The sequence below is a fragment of the Gorilla gorilla genome, chromosome 8, assembly GCF_029281585.2.
Source record: "Gorilla gorilla gorilla isolate KB3781 chromosome 8, NHGRI_mGorGor1-v2.1_pri, whole genome shotgun sequence".
NCBI classification, from domain to species: domain Eukaryota; kingdom Metazoa; phylum Chordata; class Mammalia; order Primates; family Hominidae; genus Gorilla; species Gorilla gorilla.
The window spans coordinates 106522458-106545262 of record NC_073232.2 but is presented as its reverse complement, the minus strand read 5'-3'; the positions used below and the strand labels follow the sequence as shown (position 1 = coordinate 106545262).

At 41.0% G+C, this 22805-nt stretch overlaps 1 protein-coding gene across 5 annotated transcripts in view; it reads right to left on the bottom strand.

Moving 5' to 3' along the window:
• PLCE1 (phospholipase C epsilon 1) overlaps positions 1-22805 on the bottom strand; it is a 334371-nt gene that overhangs the window by 57283 nt on the left and 254283 nt on the right. For all 5 annotated transcript variants that reach the window (XM_063710326.1, XM_055352517.2, XM_063710327.1 and 2 more), the window contains 10 exons: positions 18431-18613; positions 16621-16738; positions 15888-16044; positions 12052-12174; positions 11824-11960; positions 8234-8472; positions 5400-5461; positions 5150-5315; positions 2063-2170; positions 497-613 (listed from right to left, as the gene is read on the bottom strand). In XM_063710326.1, the coding sequence (XP_063566396.1) occupies positions 497-613; positions 2063-2170; positions 5150-5315; positions 5400-5461; positions 8234-8472; positions 11824-11960; positions 12052-12174; positions 15888-16044; positions 16621-16738; positions 18431-18613 (1410 nt within the window). The remainder of the gene's footprint in view (positions 1-496; positions 614-2062; positions 2171-5149; positions 5316-5399; positions 5462-8233; positions 8473-11823; positions 11961-12051; positions 12175-15887; positions 16045-16620; positions 16739-18430; positions 18614-22805) is intronic.

Genomic DNA, 22805 nt, shown 5'->3' with positions numbered 1-22805 from the left:
GGGCCCAGGCTCTGAGAACAGCCCAATTTCTCAGGTTTGTGGGACCCTAACTGTATATGCTTCACAGCCAAGGTCTAACTGCAGCATAGTCCACAAAGGCCTCATTTAAACCTAATGATGGCTGGGTGCAGTGTCTCATGCCTATAATCCCAGCACTTTGGGAGGCCGAGACGGGTGGATCACTTGAAGCCAGGAGTTCCAGAGCAGCCTGGCCATCATGGCGAAACCTCGTCTCTACTAAAAATACAAAAATTAGCCAGGCATGGGGGCGCATGCTGGTAATCCCAGCTACTCGGGAGGCTGAGGCAGGACAATCGCTTGAAGCTCAGAGGCAGAGGTTGCAGTGAGCCAAGACTGTGCCACTGCACTCCAGCCTGGGTGAGACAGCGAGACTCTGTCTCAAAAAACAAAACAAAACAAAACAAAACAGAACAACCCAATGACAATTGCAAGACAAGGGCCAACATACCACCCTGCCTTTTCGTTGAGAGCTCACCTTGAAAATTTCTGCCATTTTTCGTTGCTGAGGCAATGAACAGTGGTTCTCAATTGATATGATGATTGGCAGGTCAGAGTTGATGAAGGCACTGCGATCAATGGCTTCAACCACTTCCTATGAGAGCCAAAACAGCTCATTAGAGTCCAGATATCTGTCAAGGTGGTCAGAAGGCAGGGTAATTATAGCCACAGAAAGCATCTCAATTGTTACATGCAGCAGACTCTGGCCAAAGATGGTTTTCGTATTTTCAAATGAAGCATGAGGATAAGGCCATTTTGTAGAAAGACATTAAACTGTTTATAGTGAGTATTGTTCACATACTATAAGGAACAACTATCATATTGAATTTAACAAATCTATTTATATACATATACTCTCTCTGTATACATATATAGAGTATATTGCAGGTAAAAGACACTGTCCTAGTTATAGCAGCAAACATAATTAAGCATAAAATACTTTCTTGCTTATAAAGAGTTTATAATTTATTTGAGGCAATAAGACATATGTCACATATATTTATGTGTATATGTAAACACAGTTATCAACTCATGCACATGCCAATATAGCATACAGGAGTTTTAGGAATGCTAAATAGGAAACCAAGTTGAGGAGAAAATGCATTTTAGCCACTATTTCTACATGTAAAATAAAAATAATATTCCTTCACAACCTGGCCACAGTTCAGAGAAAAATTATGTTACATAGCCTAAGACCCTCTGAATGAAGGTAGTAATTGCATAACTGAACTAATAAGCTACCCAGAATTTGAAACACAAATCCAGTGAGATCAGTCTTCCTGGGTGACCAATCTTCTCAGGTGGAACTGATGCTCATTACATTATAATGCTAACTATTTAACCATCTCCTAACTCCTGACATTGGCCTTTGTCAGCATGACACCAGGACAAATGACCATTAATTCCTATAGCAGGAAAACAGACCTTGCCTTTATATATCATATTATGTAAAAATTGCAACAATATTATTACATGCTAACTAATGTAAGGTAATGGTTACTAACTTGGGTTGAATGGGGAATCTAATGAGAGTTCTAGATTAACTCCAGAAAAATGAACATGTGCACATTCCACATGATACAACAAACACTTTTGGGAAGTCTTCATTTAGACCCAGCATAAAGACCCTTGATCTAAGGTGTAATTTGGTCAAGTCACTGATTTAAATGAAGAATGAAGGCCAGGCACGGTGGCTCACGTCTGTAATCCCAGCACTTTGGGAGGCTGAGGGGTGGGCGGAGCACTTGAGGTCAGGAGTTTGAGACCAGCCTGGCCAACGTGGTGAAACCCCGTCTCTACTGGAAATACAAAAATTGGCTGGGCTTGATGGTATGGGCTTGTAATCCCAGCTACTTGGGAGGCTGAGGTAGGAGAATCTCTTGAACCTGGGAGGCAGAGGTTGCAGTGAGCCAAGATGGTACCACTGCACTCCAGCCTGGATAACAGAGCGAGAACCCGTCTCAAAAAAAAAAAAAAAAAAAAAAAGACAAATAAAGATAATGTCTCTTTGTGATTTGATTTAAAGAAAATGATGAAGGATTACCTTGAAGGGGATCTTGGTTGTCAGCGTATGTCCATGATAAATGATGGGCATGCCATCGTCTCCGTCCCAGCAGTCCAATTCTACACTTCGACAGCCTTGCAAAAGGACCTGTGTGATCAATGAGCGAATCCACCCCAGGTGAGCACCTGGAGATAAAGCCTCGAACTAAACCCAGCATGTAGTTCTACATATCAGGCAGTGTTTACACTCAGGACTAAAGCAGAAGGGCAAATGGTCTAAAACAAACATGGCATTTTTGCCAAAGGCCACAATTAATCTGGAGTGGGGAAGGAAGGGAACAGATTAAGGTAGAAAGAGTGTTTACCAGAGCTGAATATTAAAGGAAAGTAAAATTTGATAGCAAAACCATATGGCCATTTTCCTAGCAACTTTGGCCCCTTGAAAGGGCACATCATCAAATTAGAGAGCCAGGCAAGTGCTCTATCTGGGTAGACATCAATGGAGGTGAAAATGCTGATGCCACAGCCCAGAGAAAATAAGGCCACTGAGTCCTTAATGAACTGGCTAAACATTTACAGCAAGCCAATCAGCATAAAATCACTTCCCTTAAGACCCAAATTAAGCCACGATTAAACATCTTTGCTGTGAATGCATAACATGTAAGAAGAGTAGAAGCAGAGTTATCAAGGATTTGCCTGGCTATCTAATTCCAGAATAGCAACTACAGCAGGATGGCAAATAATCCATAAATGGTTCCTTTCTCCCATACCCACAGCAGACATCAGTAATCAAGCTAGGCACACTTGTCCTTTAAGCTTTAATATGTTAGCTCACAACCTCTTTATTAAAGTGCTCCAGAAAACACTACCAAAGAATCAGATGAGCTGATACCTATTTGTTATCCTGGATCTGAAGTGGGAAGCAGAGCTCAATACATGTGCTTGGGTTGCAACTCTATAAAGTTTGCTTGAAGCAACCTCTTCCTCCATAGATCTATCTGTACATCATCTTAAAAAATTATTACATACTGGAATAGTGACCCAAGCCAAGAAATTGATACATCTGTAAATGTGCCTACCCACTGATTTTAGAATGCACATAACTATTTCTGTGTGACAGCAATCCATTACTGGGGCTTAGTGGCCACTAGAGTTTCTGCAACTAAGCTCAGATAGTGGAATGATTCTCATTTTAACACTTTTATATGGGATAAGTGCTATATTCTTCCTATTTTACAGCATAGTCAGTGGCCTAGAATCTCAAGGCTATCTGCTTCTTTCAGCAGCTAGAGTATCTAGAGGTGCAGTGCCTTAGGCTGGAAATTGCTATGTAAAATGGTGGCTGGAACACCAAGCTGCTTATCTCTGTGGTGCCCCTGCCAGACCAGGAATAATGTTCAGCAACTGGCAACAGATGAGATGGCTTTTCAGCATTGAAGGACTAAAGGTCTTCACCAAAGTCTGTGTAACCTTAGATCTCCACATATGGCTAGAAAAGGAAAACCTGGGCTGGAAATTCTAGATGAGAAGAACAGGGCTTATTCTCACTTCCCATTTGCCCCATGGAGTAATGTTAAGAGGTAATTAGGAAGGGCTAAGGAAGAGTGGAGAGGGGTTGGAAATGAAGTAAGAGGGATCTACCTGCACACTAGGTTTAATCACATCTATGAGTCTATTTGAGGGGTTCTTGTGCCTTATTCAAAAGCTGTGACAGTCTCTCCTTGGGGTGTGATGTTAAGAGGTTTAAAAACTGTTTGAAGTCAAACAGAGGAATGAAATAGAAATTAAAGCCAGGACACTGGTCCTTGTTTACTTTCCTGGGATAAATGTGGATACACACAAGTACATAAATATACATAGATATGTATATATGCACTTACCCATATATGTACATGCATGTATATGTATATACCTACATATGTGTATATGAAATATATATAAGTATCTGTATTTATATGTATATTTAATTTCATTCCTATAGAATAATGGATTTCAAACTTCTTTTAACTTGGCATTCTGTGTGCGAATGGAGGGCCAATATGTAAAGTGTGTAGAGGAGTAGTACATTACCTGAAATGGGGTAGCATATGGCACCCCTCCTACTCTCTGGCTTCCTCATCTCAGTGTGGGGGGCTGAGGCCCCATGACAGAACTTCTATTTTAAAAATCACTACTCTAAGAACACATCTTCATTCATAATAAAGTTTCCTTAGAAAATAGAGTTTAAAATACATATTCCCGCTAAGCAAGCTTTGGGACAAAAAATTGCTCCATGCTTTGAGGAATATCTGGACTAATCTGGAGAACAAAGAAACCTCACTGGTGCTGGGGTTATGTAAACAATACACCTGTAGTTTTCAAACCTGGACCCACGTGCACACACGATGACACACTTATATTCCCTGCCTAGCTCCAACTGAATTGACCCTTCTTGAAAGAGTTAAGAAAAAAGGCAGAATAGATGAGGAAGCTGCAGACCATCCAGCAGAGAGGCAGTGGACATGCAGATCATTGCAAGTTGGATGTTTAGGTCAAAAGGATGTACTTTTTCTAGTTTAGAGAACCTACTGAGTTTCAAAGAACATTCTGATGAATTTAATGTGTAGGGACAGTGCCTACAGTCTGTGTAGATTTTTTTCTGCATTTTTTTTTTTTTTTGGTTACCATAGGGATAGATTGATTATTTAACAAACTGAAAAGCAAAACAAACAATATTTTGGGAATAAGTACATAGGAAGCTGCATTTTCTACTATGCTTTCCCACTACAATATATTATTTAGCAGTTAGAGAAATGATTAGATAATTTTCCCATGGGAAAATCTAATTTTAGTGGGAGTAGGTCAGACTAACTAGGATCTAAAAGCTTTGAGTCTCAAACAAACACTTTCATTTCAGCCTAGAATAAAGGTTAAGTATAGATGGGGGAAAACAAAACAAAAGAAGTAAAGAAAACGACTGCTGTAGTATAGCCAGTTTTCCCACACATCATGGTTCCTTACATTTGACATGTAATAGCTTACTCTATAAGCTCTTCAAAGGAGTCTGGGGTCAGGTTTTTTTGACTTTGGGGGTTACGTAAATAATTAGGTTTAATAAAAACCACATTCCAAGTGGCATTCCCTGTACCTGGCTGTAGAGTTCTACCGAGGATTCGCCTTTGAGCTGATGGCCCGTGAGGTAGGTATTGTGCGAAGATTCGATGTAATAGTATGAAAGGGGTAGCTGCAGTTCTTTAATGTTCTCCTGTGACTCATCATTTTTTGAGGCAAAATTTTCTTTATCCATCAGAAACCTAGGGGAAACAAATTTTCTTAAGACTGCATGGGAAAAATGTATCTACTCTTAAAAGATGGGCAAAAGATATTTTAAAAGTTACCTTGCAAACCCTTCAAATGACATTAGTCCCTGATGACACATACTGATGCTAGGCTCGAACTTCTGCAAGGGATTAAAAAAAAAAAGTGTTATTTAGGTTAAGGAAACTAAGAGGGGGAAAGAAACCACCACATCATTTTTTAAAGCTGTTCTGTTTTCATCAGGAAACATCTAAACCAAATATTTGAACTAATTTAGTAACGTAGTGGTAAGAAGTAGTTTTTAGTCCAAAAGAAAACATTTATTATATGTGAGTTTATTATACTAAGCATATTTATTTAATAGAAAAAAGGAGAGAATGAGAAAAGGAGGCTGATTTCTATGAAAACAAAGTGTATCAGTTTATCCAGGTGAAAATGGGGGTAATAATAGCAGCTACCATAAAGTTGGTGAGAGGTGAACTGAGATGATTCACATAGAGCACTTAGTGCCATGCCTGTATCTAGTAATATCATAATGAGCACTCAACAGTGTGATAGTAATCTCACAATTTTAGCATTTTCAGTGATCAAATCCAACTGCTGGACAACTAATACACTGATACCCAGTCAGGTGATGAGGGAGGTTGAAACCTAGACTCATTTGTTGCATGGAGCCACACCACTCCTCTCTGCTGACACCCTGTAGTGTAAACCTTCACCAGCTATTGCTGGTTACTATGATAGCTTCCTAAGCAGTCTCTCTGCGTCTGTTCCTTCACCCGCACAGTTTACAATGGGGCCAGAGTAACCACTTAAAATTTTGTTTTAGAGACAGGGTCTTACTATATTGCCCAGCCTGGCCTCAAACTTCTGGGCTCAGGCAATCCTTCTGCCTCAGCTTCCTGAGTAGCTGGGACTACAGGTTTGTGCCACCATGCGTGGCTCAGAGTAATCTCATAAAAAATAAATCAGCCAGGCGCGGTGGCTCACGCCTGTAATCCTAGCACTTTGGGAGGCTGAGGTGGGTGGATCACGAGGTCAGGAGTTCGAGACCAGCCTGGCCAACATGGTGAAACCCCATCTCTAGTAAAAATACAAAAATTAGCTGGGCATGGTGCTGTGTGCCTGTAATCCCAGCTACTTGGGAGGCTGAGGCAGGAGAATTGCTTGAACCTGGGAGGCGGAGGTTGCAGTGAACAAAGATCGCGCCACTGCCCTCCAGCCTGGGTGACAGAGCAAGACTCTGTCTCAAAAAAAAAAAAAAAAAAATCAAATCATGTTACTCCCCTACTCAAAAATTTCAGTGGTATCCCATTTCACGTGGACTAAAGCCAACCTCCTTATCATGCTCTAAAAGGCCCGGATGATTGGGCCCTTGCCATGCCTGCCATTCTCTGCCTGGCTTGTGCAGCTCACAGTACACCAGCTTTTTGTGGTTCCTCATAAACCCCCAGCTTCCTGCTGTCTTGGTCTTTGACCTTGTGGCTCCCTGTGGGGAATGCTCTTTCCTGAGACCGTCAAACTGGTTATTGACTTAGGGCTCAGTCCAAATGCCACCTCTTCCAAGTGGCCTTTGCTTACTCTCCTCAGCCCACCTCCTGTATCATTCCATTCCTCTACTTGACTCAGTTTTTCCCCTACCCCATTATTACCTGAAATTACATCGTATCTTTGTTGTCTGCCTCACCTTCTAGAATGTAAACTGCATTGAGGACCAGAACTTCTATCTTATTCTCTGCTCTATTCCCACCTCCTAAAACTGAGCCAGCATAGTAGGAACTAGTACATGTTCATTTAATGACTAATGAGGTTGAAAACCTAGACTAAATCTGTTGCATGTTCTAGAATAACAAGAAAAAATTATGTACCGACTCCTTATAATAGTTACTGAGTTAGAGAAAGCCTGGGACCTACATTAATATGTAATAATACACTAATAATATGTTAAAGAAGAACACTTACATACTTGTTTTTTGTTTGTTTTTTTGAGACAGGGTTTCGCTCTGTTACCCAGACTGGTGTGCGGTGGTGTGATCTCAGCTCACTGCAACCTCTGTGACTCCTGGGCTCAAGCGATTCTCGTGTCTCAGCCTCCCAGGTAGCTGGGATTATAGGCGTGGACCACCATGCCTGGCTGATTTTTTTTTTTTTTTTTTTTTGAGATGGGGTCTCGCTCTGTTGCCTAGGCTGGAATGCAGTGTGATCTCAGCTCACTGCAGTCTCTGCCTCCCGTGTTCCAGTGATTCTCCTGCTCCACTCTCCCGGGTAACTGGGATTACAGGCATGCACCACCACACCTGGCTAATTTTTGTATTTTTAGTGGAGATGCAGTTTCACCATGTTGGCCAGGCTGGTCTTGAACTCCTGATCTCAGGTGATCCACTGGCCTCAGCCTCCCAGAGTGCTGGGATTACAGGCGTGAACCACCACGCCCAGCCCATACTTGGTATTTTGTTAAAAAAACAAAACAAAACAAGGTCGGGCGCAGTGGCTCACGCCTGTAATCCCAGCACTTTGGGAGGCCGAGGTGGGCAGATCACAAGGTCAAGAGATTGAGACCATCCTGGCCAACATGGTGAAACCCCATCTCTACTAAAAATACAAAACTTAGCTGGGCGTGGTGGCGCACACCTGCTGTAGTCCCAGCTACTCAGGAGGCTGAGGCAGGAGAATCGTTTGAACCTGGGGGGTGGAGGTTGTAGTGAGCCGAGATCACACCACTGCACTCCAGCGGGGCAACAGAGTGAGACTCCGTCTCAAAAAAACCCCAAAAAACAAAAAAAAGCAAAACTGTATATCTGTCCCAGATTTAAAGGCTTTGGAAAGAAGTATAGAAAGAATAAACATTTAGTAGCAAATTATTAGAATAGCCAGAGGCATCACACACACACACACACACAAGAGAGGCACAAACCTGGATGATGCTGAGGATTTCATCATAAGTGCAGTGTTCTCCTTGGCAATTCACGAGGAAATCATTGAGCTGAAGTATGCCCACCCCAAAAATGCCCAGAGATGTGCTCTCAATCCCAGTGCCATTTGTCACAATGCTTGCAGCAGCAATGGCATCAGATATCTGCCTCTGGTTGTCCGATAGCTGCTGTTTACTCTTAATGAACAACCCCAAATCCGAGACATTTCTGGTCAACAGATCTGAAACAGAATCACCACAGTACATGGACAAGATAGCCAGCAACTTTTGCAAACTTCATTTTGGAGATAATGGTGTGGAGTTATTAAAATGGGGAAGCTCTTTACTAATGTACCTAAACAAGCCATCAAAGAAGTGTTTATTTCTGGCTTCACATAGTGATAGGAATAAAAAATAAATCAATGAATAAATAAAGGCTGAGCACGGTGGCTCATGACTGTAATCCTGGCACTTTGAGAGGCTGAGGCAGGTGGATCACCTGAGGTCTGGAGCTCAAGACCAGACTGGCCAACATGGTGAATCCCCGTCTCTACTAGAAATATAAAAATTAGCCAGGCATGGTGGTGTGCACCTGTAGTCCCAGCCACTCAGGAGGCTGAGGCATAAGAGTTGCTTGAACCCAGGAGGCGGCGGTTGCAGTGAGCCGAGATTACGCCACTGCACTCTAGCCTGGGCAACAGAGTGAGAGTCTGTCTCAAAAAAAAAAAAAAAAAAAAAAAAAAGGAAAAGAAGACAGAGCTAGGTTGATGATCTTGATATCCCATGTGGTATTACATGGCAACTAAATGTAAGTTCAGCTGGGGACTTAGGCGAAATTCAGGCTTTGGTTTTAGGGAGTAACTACTTGCACATTTTTGTTTGTAGAGATTGAAGATATACCCTTAAAATTACAGTTTTACTGTTTAATATAAGCATTTGTTTACAGATTTTTATGTGAATATAAATTTTTCAACTCATTTGGGTAAATACCAAGTACTGTAATTGCCGGTCACATGGAAAGAATATGTTTAGCTTAGTAAGAAACTGCCACACTGTCTTCCAAAGTGGTTGTACCATTTTACATTCCCACCTGCAATGTTCCAATTGCTTCACATTCACACCAACTTTGGTATGGCCATTTTAATTTTAGCCACTTTGGAAGACAGTCTGGCAGTTTCTTATGGAGCTAAACATAGGCTTACCATATGATCCAGCAATTGCACTCTTAGGTATTTACCCAAATGATGGAAAAACTTACGCCCACACAAAAACCTGAATACAAATGTTGATAGCAGCTTTATTCATAATTGCTAAAACTTGGAAGCAACCAAGATATACTTCAGTAGGTGAATGGATAAACAAACTGTAGTACCTCCGCAAAATGGAATATTACCCAGGGTAAAAAGAAATGGTCTACCAAGCTGCAAAAAGCCATGGAGGAAGGAAACTTAAATGCATATTGCTAAGTGAAAGACGCCAGTCTGAAAACGCTATGTACTGTGTGATTCCAACTATATGACATTCTGGAAAAGGCAAAACTATGGAGATAATAAAAAGAGCAGTGGCTGCCAGGGATTTGGAGGGAGGTCACGGGGGGGGATGGAAAAATGAAGCATAAGGAACTTTCAGGGCAGTGAAACTGTCCTGTATGATACTGTAAAGGTGGATACATTTCATTACACATTTGTCAAAACCCATAAAATGCACAACACAAAGAGTGAATCCTAACATTAACTATGGACTTCAGTTCATCATAATATATCAATATTAACTCAATTGTAACAAATGTACTACACTAATGCCAGATATTACTAACAGAAGAAAGTCTGTGTGGGAGAGTAGAAGAGAGTATATTGGAACTCTGTACTTTCCACTCATTTTTCCATAAACCTAAAATTGCTCTAAAAATAAAGTCTAAGCTGGGCATGGAGGCTCATGCCTAAGATCCCTGCACTTTGGGAAGCTGAGGCAGGAGGATTGCTTGAGGCTAGGAGTTTGAGAGCAGCCTGGTCAACAGAGCAAGACCCTGTCTCTACAAAAAATTACATTATTTTTAAATAACATTTTAAAATAAAACAAAAATAAAAAATACATGAAAATCACGATAAATAATAAAATAATAAAATATAATAAAACAAAAAATAAAGTCCAATAATTTTTGAAAAATGTAACTACTTGACTAATCCATGGTTATGGAGATTTTATGACTAAAGTTGAACAATACTTAATAGTCTTAGCTCAAGGACAACATAAACTTATAAATAATTATGAAGCAACTGCATAAAAGAGGAAAGTTTTTTGTTTTGCTATTTGTGTTTATAGTTTCCAGGAAGAACAGAGGAGGAAAATGATAGGCTGGAAATGCATAAGTGGTTAGAAAAATGCATGGGTGGTGATAGTAATGCTGGTGGTGGTGAGTGAGATAGAAGAATGAGACATTCTTGTTTACACAGTAGGAAATATATCCTGGACAATCATTCAGACAGAAGTACCCTGTGGAAGGCACTAAAGACTCTCCTTGTCAAAGGGCAGGAGACTACTGCCCTGTGATTGAACACACAACTGTCTGTACGTAGGGAAGAGACTGGGGGTTCTCCACTGTGACACACACCACATACCTAGCAGACATTTGGAAATGGTCAGTGATATGGTTTGGCTGTGTCCCCACCCAAATTTCATCTTGAATTGTAGCCCCCACAATTCCATGTTGCGGAAGGGACCTGGTGGGAGGTAGTTGAATCATGGGGGCAGGTCTTTCCCATGTGAAAATGTTCTCATGATAGTGAGTAAGTCTCATGAGATCTGATGGTTTTATAAAGGGGAGTTTTTCCTGTACAAGTTCTCTTGTCTGCTGCCATGTGAGACATGCCTTTCATCTTCTTCCATGATTGTGAGGCCTCCCCAGCCAGGTGGAACTGTGAGCCCCTTAAAGCTCTTTTTCCTTATAAATTACCCAGTCTTGGGTATGTCTTTATCAGCAGCATGAAAATGGACTAATACAGTCGGGAAAGGGTTTTTGGTTGTCAGAATGACTGGAGGGCTTTATTGGTTAAATAAATACATGGGCAGAACCACACAATGATGAATTTATTTGCTCAAAATGCCAGTAGCACCTGCTCCCGCAACACCAGATGACACCTTAAAATAATTCTCTAAGTGTTGGCCGGGTGTGGTAGCTCATGCCTGTAAACTCAGCACTTTGGGAGGCTGAGGTGGCAGATCACAAGGTCAGGAAATCGAGACCATTCTGGCTAACATGGTGAAACCCTTGTCTCTATTAAAAATACAAAAAATTAGCCAGGCATGGTGGCACATGCCGGTAGTCCCAGCTACTCAGGAGGCTGAGGCAGGAGAATCAATTGAACCCGGGAGGTGGAGGTAGCAGTGAGCTGAGATTGCACCACTGCACTCCAGCCTGGGCAACAGAGTGAGACTGCATCTCAAAAAAAAAAAAAAAATTCTCTTAAGTGTTTCCCTACACAGCAGTAATAGCACACTACGTGGGACAGGCTCAGAGTTTGTGTGACTGGACCTCTGACCTTAAGTTTTAGACAGATTGGTCCCAAAGGGAAATCCTAAAATGTTCAACAAACCTAGGTCAGGCTGAAGATCGCTGGTGTTTTCATCAATTGTCAGGTTGGTGTAGAGTGGGGCTGACTCGGAGCCAGATCGGTTGCAGGGCACTGCATAGACATCAAACAGATCCTTCAGGTCCTTGCGGCTCCTGACACTGAATGAGGAATGGAAAACACCTCTCATTGAGTATCTTTATAGAAATGGGGGGGCCTGAGAAAGAATAAGAAGGAAACATAAGACTGTACCTGAACGATTTGAACAGCTCAACAAATTCAACAAAACTCATGTTGCTATCTGAAACCATGAAGCTCTGAAATCCCTTCATGCCGCCTTTGATCCGCCCGTGCCAGCTACTACTGCTCCAAGCACTGCAACAAAGACAAGGCCTTCATGGGCACAAGGGCAGGCCACTGTTGTGATTCTGTCCCACCAGACTTGCTCCAATTAGCAATATGAGCAAAAGGATGAGTGCAAGTTATTTAAGATTGAAGCTATTTTCCAGCACTCTTTTCACTTCTCTTAACCTATATTGTATCAGAGGAAATAAAACATGTTGTATGTGAAAAAGAAAACATGTTTCTAGTCTATTTAATAAGGGCCCAGGGCTGAGGTTAATATTCCTCTATTAATCAAATCAGTTCTTTGAAATTGCAGATCAATGGGAAAAATAACTCAGTGTTTCTGAAGATGTCTTTTAAAAAGAGCCCCAAATTACTCACTCTTAATCTATGGGAAATAATGCATGTTCTTTTCTATATTCTAAGTTATAGAATCACATTTAAGAAGAAACCTTTGAGTGTATTGTCTGATTCCTTTCTTAACCAGTCCTTAGATAAAAACAGAGAAGAGCTTTTAAATATTAATGGAAAATGTGAATCAGAAAAATGTTAAGAATGGAAAGGGTTGGGTGCGGTGGCTCATGCTTATAATCTCAGCACTTTGGAAGGCTGAGGTGGGAAGATTGCTTGACCCCAGGTGTTCGAAACCAGCCTGGCCAACATAGTGAGGCACTGTCTCTAATTTTAGAAAATTTAAAAAAGAATGGAAAAAAGCCAGCTTTGACTAGGATTATATTTGCACCTTCCAAGGCTGCATCTATTCAATGTAGAAATATCAGTCAACTCAGAACAGACTTACTGTTTCACAACATTTTTTATTTTCTATACTGATTTCCTGACACAACGGTATGAGAGATGTTTTGATTATGGTTTTTAGTCAAATTAATGAACAGGATCTATTTTTTAAATTATACTTTAAGTTCTAGGGTACATGTGCACAATGTACAGGTTTGTTACATATGTACACATGTGCCATGTTGGTATGCTGCACCCATTAACTCGTCCTTTACATTAGGTATATCTCCTAATGCTATCCCTCCCTCCTCCCTCCACCCCACAACAGGCCCTGGTATGTGATATTCCCCGCCCTGTGTCCAAGTGTTCTCATTGTTCAATTCCTACCTATGAGTGAGAACATGCGGTGTTTGGTTTTCTGTCCTTGTGATAGTTTGCTGAGAATGATGGTTTCCAGCTTCATCTATGTCCCCACAAAGGACATGAACTCATCATTTTTGATGGCTGCATAGTATTCCATGGTATATATGTGCCACATTTTCTTAATCCAGTCTATCATTGATGGACATTTGGGTTGGGTCTTTGCTATTGTGAATAGTGCCGCAATAAACATACGTGTACATGTGTCTTTATAGCAGCATGATTTATAATCCTTTGGGTATATGCCCAGTAATGGGATGGCTGGGTCAAATGGTATTTCTAGTTCTAGAGGACCTATTTTTTTTTGTCTTGGATTTTAAAAGTTTTTTTGAAATATTTCACATATATAAGAAAGTATAGAGAATATCATGAAGTCTATTTTATGTATATTAAATATATAATCTAAAAACTATATATTTAAGACTATAAATATAAAATATATAGTTTGTTGAAGTGACTCTCAACCCTGCTAACAATGTTCACTCATGGAAAATTAATTGGTGCTGACATTTGAAGGTCACCTTCAGCAATGAAAGAGCACTACAAATTGATAGCTTTTTAGCATTTTGTAGGCATAGGTTGTAGGTTGTCGATCCCCAGTGTAGTGCAGGAAACACAGGGTAGAGGTGCAGGAAGAGGAAAAAGGTGACTTCATTATTTGCAGCTAAAGAAGTAAATTTCCTGTCTTGTTTCTTTCTGGTTGCAGATCCAGCTACTGTCTGTAGGAACCCATCTCCCTTTGATTCTAGGAAACTCTGTTTGTCCACTCTTTCCACTACCAGACTTAGGATTCAGTCTAGCTTTCTCCCTTAATAGCATTCAAGCTGATTTTTCCTCCTGTCTTGTGTTTTCTTTCTGTTTTAAAACACTTGAGTGGGTGCTGATCCCTGTCCTCCTGGGGTTGGCCTTCTGATCTTGCATCTGGCATGTTAATTTCTCTTTTTAAAATATTTTCCTCCCTTACTTTGTCCTTTCTTTTCCTGCTCATGAATGATTGAAATAAACGGGAAATGCCATTTAATCCAGGTTCCTTGCTGTTTACCCAGGATACTACACAGGCTGAAAGTATAATAAACAGGATTCTGATTTTTGTAACTTTTAGATTTGTTATGAATCTAACTTTACATAAAAGTTGCAAGAGTGGTACAAAGAATTCCCATATAACCTTGACCCATGCTCACCCATTGTAGAATGTGAATGCATAAAGCATAAATTATAAGTTCATTGCTCACATTGTGAAAGAATTTTTATTTAAAAGATAATTTACTGTAGGATTCTTTTTCTTTTCTGTTTCTCTTTCTTTCTTTTTCTTTTTCTTTTTTTTTTTTTTTCTTTTTTTTTTGAGACAAGCTCTCACTCTGTTGCCTAGGCTGGAGCGCAATGGCATGATTATGGCTCACTGCAGCCGGAACCTCCCAGGCTCAAGTGATACTCTCACCTCAGCCTCCTGAGTAGCTGGGACCACAGGTGAGAACCACCACACCCGCTAATTGTTTTACTTTTTGTAGAGATGGGGTCTCTGTTGCTCAGGCTGGTCTCGAATTCCTGGGGGCTCAAGTGATCCTCCTTCCCTGACCTTCTAAAGTGCTAGGATTACATGTGAGAGCCACCATGCCCAGCCAGGATTCTTAATAAGAAGCTTCCAAGAGAAAGAGAGAGAAAGGGAGAAAGAGAGAGAGGGGGGTGGGGAGAGAGGGAGGGGTGGGGAGAGAGAGAGAGAGAGAAAGTGTGTGTGTGTGTGTGTGTGTGTGTGTGTGTGAGACAAAGTAAAGAGTTCCTGTTTTAGCTTGGTTCTGTCTGGAACCTCCACATTTCTTAAACTTTAATGTGGGATACAGGGGGATGGAGCAGCATTCTGGTTCCCTTTGGAAGTCTGTCATTTTAATATCATTCCTTCTTCTGAGAGGGAAGATATTGTTTCAAATATGTAATTTGCATGGAACTTATAAAGTAATTTATCCAGCTTTAGATTTATACTTAAACATATCCAACTTGCTGTGATACTTGAATTCATTCCTCTAGACATGCATAACTTACATATGAGAAAAGTATTAAATATATTTCATCGATTAGCAAAGGGGCCAAATAGTTTACATTAAAACAATCTATTCTCTCTTCTTCGTTTAGAGCAGTGCTATCCAATAGAACTTTCTGCAATGATAAAAAGAAATGTTCTCTATCTACACTCTTTGGGATAATAACCATCAGCTTCTTGTGGCTATGGAGCACTTGAAATGTCACTACTGTGACTGAGGAATTGAATTTTAGATTTTCTTTAATTTTAATTAATTTACATTTGAATTTAAATACCCACATCTAGTTAGTGGCTAGTGTACTGGATAGTACAGATTTGGAGAATCATGGCTTAGGTTTTGTTACTGCTACTGACCTTTGAAGTAATATGAGAAGGTAGGAGTACAAATTTGGGAGAATTAGGATCATTTAAAATTTTGGGATTTTTCAGTTTTCAGTTCAACTATACATCAAAATGTGAAATAGTCTTTCCATAGACAACTGTAAAGACATGCCCTTCCACGCAACTGGAATAATGTGAAGGGTCCTTCTGTTTTATCATGTTAAGGCCCCACCTGGATGGGCTCTTGTTTGAAGAAGACAGCACAGGGGAGGACACTGGCCTGATGGGAGATGACGTCCCGGCAGCCAAGTTGGGGGACCCAGCTGTGGTCAAAGAGTGGGCTCTTCTGGAAGGGAGGGGGTTTGGAGGGTTAGCGATGGCATTCGCCTCTGTGAGGATGAAAGACAGAAAAGAGACAATGACTCAGATTACACTTTCCCTCAGAACCAAATACAAACCAGAGAGGCTTCTGGATGTCTGAGCAAATCAACCTATGCAGCTGGTTTCTATACAAGCGGCACCAAAATATCTTTATGAATGGGCTAATCTGGTGGGGTCTCAACTGGCTACATGTTAGAACTGTCTGGGAAGCTTCAAAAATAAATAGATGTCCAGGTCCCAGCCAGAGAATATCTAAATCAGTTATTCTTGGATGTGGCCAGAGGAATCAGATTTTCTTAAAAGCTCTAATATGCAGCCAAGGTTGAGAATCACTGGTCTAATCCATCAAATTATACCATGTATATCTAATATTCCCTGTCAGTAATGGCAAGTTAATTAATGGGGATTTTATTCCAAGCACACTATGCTTGCAGAAGTACCTTTAGGTTTCATTGTCTGGTTAGGACAAAGAGCTTTGTTAGAAATGTTTGCAATGCTTAAATCACAATTTAAAACCAAATGTATACTTTTTTCCCCACAAAAATTAAAAAACAAAAATCTCAGATGTAAACATGCCGCTTTACCTGATTCTTCTTGTTCATTAATGTCTTGAGGATCAGAACCACTCCGGCTTCGACACTCTTTGTGCATCTTGGCCTTTCGGGTTGCCATCTCATCGTCAGTTACCTCTCCACTCTCACCCTGGGAACACAAAGCTCACGATGGTTCCAAGCCTGTATTTCTCTCCCATCACTGCTTTAGTTCAGGTAGGTCTCTATTTTCTGACCTACCCACCTTCAATACTGCCTCTCCCTGGTAAAACCGGTAAAGACCTACGTTAAGGCTGACCGAGTATTCTCATGTCATATTATTTCATTTGTTCTTTACTATACAGCAGTACTCCTCAGGGGAGGGAGGCAGACAAGAGGCGGCACAGAACCTCTGGAACCTCTGTGTACAGAAAAAAACTGTGAAGCAGATAAAATTTGACATGAGCATCAAAGCCTCCCATAAGCAAAGAGAGTGGCACTTTTTCTAGATAGATGATATGGTTTGGATGTTTGTCCCTTTCAAATCTCATGTTGAAATGTAATTCCCAATGTTAGAGGTGGGGCCTAGTGGGAGGTGTTTGGATCATGGGGGTGGATCCCTCATGAATGGCTGAGGATCATTCCCTTGGTGATGAGTGAGTTCTAGCTCTGACTTCACACAAGATCTAGTTATTTAAAAGTGTGTAGGCTGGGTGTGGTGGCTCATGCCTGTAATCCCAACACTTTGGGAGGCTGAGACAGTAGGATTACTTAAGGCCTGGAGTTCGAGACCAGCCTGGGCAACATAGTGAGACCCTGTCTCTATAAAAAATAAAAAAAAATTAGCCAGGCATGGTGGTGTACACCTGTGGTCCCAGATACTTGGCAGGCTGAGGCAGGAGAACAGCTTGAGCCCAGGAGTTTGAAGCTGCAGTGAGCCATGATCACACCACTGCACTCCAGCCTGGGTGACAGAGCAAGACCCTGTTTCTAAGAGAAAAAAAAAGTGTGTGGCACCTCTCCCCTTCTCTCTCACTCCTGTTCTTGCCATGTCATGCGCTGGCTCCCACTTCACCTTCTGCCATGACTGTAAGCTTCCAGAGGCTGTCACCAGAAGCAGAGGCTGGCACCATGCTTCTTGTACACCTGCAGAACTGTGAGTCAACTAAACTTCTTTCTTTATAAATTACCCAGCCTCAGGTATTTCTTTATAGCAACACAAACAAACAAATAGCCATGAAGCAAATATATTATCACTTCATAGTGATATTTCATATTATATAGTTTGTAATACACAGTGCTAATATACTTTACATTGTGTTCTACACACAGTATTTGGGGCCTCTGTGATCTCTGTTCTCTTCTAGCCCTTCCTTACCCACAGAGTGCTCATGCTCTAGCCATCCAGAACAGCATGTGCTTCCTTGAACAAGCTGTCTTTTATGCCTCTATGCTGTCTCCTCTGCTGGGGATACTTTCTCCTATGTTCTTTGCTTGGTAAAATCCTACACGTTCTTCAAGACCTGCGTGTCAGTTGCTCTGTGGAGCCCTCTGTGCCTGCCCCTCAGCTCTCTATTTTCCTTCTCTCTGCCCCCACAGCACTTTGTGGGTGACTCAACGATGTCTCTTTTTAGCTCGCACTGTGTTTGTTTACATGTCTATGTCCTTCTGTGGACCTTGTCTTTTCCCTGGTGTTCCTGGCACTAGCATGGCACCATGGAGGTATGTGGTAAGCCCTTGTATCTTCTGTTTTATACCTGACTTTGTCCTCAACCCAAACAACCTAAAGTGTTTTATGGTGATGTTCACCATACAGCGGTCCTGGAAGATGGGTTTAATGCTTAATAAACAAATAACACTCTACCCTCATGAGGATTTTCTTCTTTTTCTTGGTAGTGCTTATGCCCAGGGTATTGTTTCTCTGCATATTGGGCTTCTCAGCATTCTTTGCTGATGTTCCAGGGCTGGGGTTTCGAGCACTCCACCGTCTGCCACCAAACAACTCCACAGCGTGAGCCAAAGTTGGGCCTTCATACCGTCCATCCTCCTGTGAAAGAGCCACATGGTGAACACAATAGGAAGCATCAAGCAATGGGGAAGTAAATATATTAATGTCTCCCAGAAAATTCCAAGAGGTGGAAGAGCACAGACGGCCACAGAAGAATAATGATCTGGCCACCCAAGTGACTGTTTTCTTTTCTTTTTTTTTTTTATTATACTTTAAGTTTTAGGGTACATGTGCACATTGTGCAGGTTAGTTGTGGAAGTCAGTGTGGCGATTCCTCAGGGATCTAGAACTAGAAATACCATTTGACCAAGTGACTGTTTTCTAACTCACAAGATTCTCTGTCAGGAATTTCATCATGTCCCCTGTTGTCCTGGTCATATCCCTGCTGAGTTCCAGTGACATGCTTTAATATATCAACTGGGGAACAAAAACTTCCCATCCCATTTACAGAGGTTAAATTGCAGAACTACCACTGTAGGAAAAATTAATTTAGACTTACTTTGCAAATTAGGGCCTTGGACATCTTGGAAGGGAGGGGGGCAGGGTATCAATCTAAGTAAAATCAAGTTGTATTTGTCCATTATTGCCAGGTAGGTTTTCAACTAGTTTGATGCTTGGGACAGTCGGACTTGAAATACAGGGTGTGTGTGACATGCATGAAATTCCCTTTGAAGGGCCCCAGGGAGCTCCTAAAATAGTTGGGCTGCCATCCCCTTGAGTGGCTGAAATCTAAAGATAGGGAGCCCATGGGACTCAGAACACCATACATATTAGGATGCTCTGAGCAGCAACAACACACTCAAGGGGCAGGCAATTGTTCACAGTAGCTACTGCTTCTAAGGCAACTCTGTGTAACATCCTGTAAGTAACAGCAGGGATTAATTAAACAATTGTCAACGATTCTCCCCATAATTCAGTAAATAAAACCACAAAAGGTTGCCTATGAGCTAAAGATGATATTGATATTTCATACACTGTATAAGTGGGCTCTTTAAAAATTAATTTCCATGTACTGTGTTTACTCTTCAAAAACATTTCAGGCTGGCTCTCCTTTGCAGTTCCAAAGAAATGCTTATAGATAGATTTTGCTTTGTTGCAGATCATATGCAAAAAACAAAGAAGCTTTGTGTGTGTGTGTGTGTGTGTGTGCTTGCTCCTTCAGCCTAATGTTTAATAACTATCTGATTTTATGACTTGTGCATTCCCACTTCCTGCATCCTGTTGTGGATCCCAGGATGCTGAATAACTTGGGTACTTGACAAAGAAACATTTTGGTGACCTCTTATAGTGGGACATTGTGACTTATGGCTGTCCATGATCTGTTTCTCCCTTCTCTAACCATACCCCAATTTTACTTTAACTGTCTATTCTCCACTGGATATAGTCTCGATGGGTGTGTCAATCAAGATGAAATATCCTCCTTTGACCAATGATTGGCACATGATCCCAATAAACCAATCAGAATCCCCTTCCTGGAGCAGGGTTCTTGAATGCAGTGATACAGAGAATGAAAATGGTTGGAGATCAGTCCATCTGCTGGAGGCCTGCTGAAGAGAATCCCTGCTAACAAGTCACTAGGAGTGACTTCAAATTGGAATAAACATTTCATGAATGAAACCTAATGGATACGTTTTAACTACCATTTTGAATAACATACTCTGAATCTGAAAGAAGAGTAAAACTTTTATTTATGGATTTTAACCAATACATCTTTAAAAGCTTAATAGGCCAATTATAGTTTACATGTAAAATAATTGGCACCATTAACCTATACTGCTTTGATTTTTCTAATTTCAGAACATCCCAACATGGGTCAAACTTTACCACTAACAGAAATATGTTTGGGTCAGGAAAAGGAAGGATACCTTTGTTTAGTCTTTAAAGGAAGCTTTCTGGGAAGTAAAATGTAGTTTTAATCTTTCTTTTGTTTTACACAAAATAATAAACTTGCTTGGGATGGATGAAGGATATACTTTCTTCTCTTTTTTTTTTTTTCTTGGAGACGGAGTCTCCCTCTGTCGCCCAGGCTGGAGTGCAGTGGTGTGATCTTGGCTCACTGCAACCTCCGCCTCCCGGTTTCAACTGATTCTCCTGCCTCAGTTCCCAGGTGTCTGGGATTACAGGTGTGTACCACCACACCCAGCTAATTTTTGCATTTTTAGTAGAGATGGAGTTTCACCGTGTTGGCCAGGCTGGTCTCGAACCCCTGGCCTCAAGTGATCCACCCGCTTCGGCCTCCCAAAGTGCTGGGATTACAGCTCTGAGCCACCGCACCTGGCCTACCTTCTTTTTTTAATGTGGGAGATGGACTACCGTAAGTGAAGGCACATGTTCAATTTTAGAAAACAGTTTTTTTTTTTTTTTTTTTTTTGAGACGGAGTCTCGCACTCTTGCCCAGGCTGGAGTGCAGTGGAGAAAACAGTTTATGTGAAAGTTGAAGATTAGAAAATAGATTCCTTAAAAAATATCCATGCACTGTTACCTCTTGGCATATCTTTGCATGTGACATTTTGAAGACCATTAAACTAATCTACATCCTTTGAATGAATCTTTTTTTTTCCCCACGTAAAGATAGCCAGAATCTTTTTTGCTTATAACCAAAGATATTTACCTGGTAATTCCATATTTAACTTTCTTAGCCTCCCAGAGCACCTTCCAAATACCCAGGATTATGGGCCGTCAGTTCTGTCCATGATAACCTTGGGCCAAAGCTCAAGACATTGGTCTTTCCTCCACACCCCACATCAACATCTCTGCAGTTTACTTTCTTGGATTTTCCTGTATTTTTCTAGGCTTCTCTACAAATGTTATTACTTCTTCTTGTCTTCTGTGTTATCTCTTATTACTACTTCCATCAGTAGTACTCAAATACTTGTAGTATTTGAAAGTAACTTCACTTACATTTACTACATAAGGAAATTCTAATGTCAGAAAGATTATTTTCCATATAAGCACTTCCCAAACTAGGGATTAAGAAATCCTCTTATAGAGCTGTTAACAGAAGTTTGGAAAAACCCAAACATTGTTTCACAAATTTCTTTAGCTTATAGGTAAATTTAAATAGTTTTTTTTTTTTAACTTTAGGGCATCTGAGAGAATTTAATTTTCTAAGAGGTATTATAAATCACCAATACAGCTATTAAACATTAACAAAAGATTTGATCTTTTGTTCTCTGAGTACTAAGTTAGCATCTTTTTGGTGATCCCTGAGTCAGTTTGGGAACTGGTTTATATGATGAGAAAATGATCAGTCCATTGTTCTTTCCAACTTTTTTCTTTCGAAAGAAATCTTGAGTGTCTGTTTCTAAGGCACGTTGCCTGACTTCATAAATGGCTCATGTAGAGAGAGCAGTGTCAAGGAATAACATCACCTATATTTCAGAAGTGGTTGAGTATGAGCTGTTTTGCCTCTACACTGTAACATCTTGGTTCTGTGTAGGGGTGGTGGGGGAGGGTGGAGCTGTGTTTGCAGCTGGGTAGGACTGAGTCTTCTCTAAGTCACTTCTGTCTCTGTTCCAGCAGCAACTCTTACCTCTTCACCTGCTGTTCGTGGTCTCAGCTGGTGCCTCCTTCAGTAAAAGCTGAAGAGTGCCAGGGTAAATGAGAAACCAAGTACCTCTTATGTATTAATTCAGTTACCTATGCTATAAGCTTGAGAAGCAGACAAATGGAACAACTAAACCACATAGACTTTGTGACAGGAATTGTAATTGAGCTCAAACACTGGTCTATGTCCATATTTGATGAATTTTCCTGATTCTAGAAGGCCAAGGAATAGCTGTAATTAAAAACTGACATTCGCAATAGCTCCTGAAGACTTTTTTTTTTTTTCCAGCTGAGTACACTGAAAGCTCCCTGTGCCCTGTGGAGTACACAGGAGGCGGGTATTTTTTGTTTGTTTGTTTTTTTGAGACAGTCTTGCTCTGTCACCCAGGCTGGAGTGCAGTGGCATTATCTTGGCTCACTGCAACCTCCACCTCCCGGGCTCAAGCGATTCTCCTGCCTCAGCCTCATGAGTAGCTGGGATTATAGGTGCATGACTATTTTTTGTATTTTTAGTAGAGGCGGGATTTTGCCATGTTGGCCAGGCTGGTCTCGAACTCCTGACCTCAAGTGATCTACCGCCTCAGCCTCCCAAAGTGCTGTGATTACAGGCATAAGCCGCCACACACAGTCAGGTATTTGTTTTCCATTTTAGACGAGTTAACTAAAACTGGCTTTGTTCTGTGTA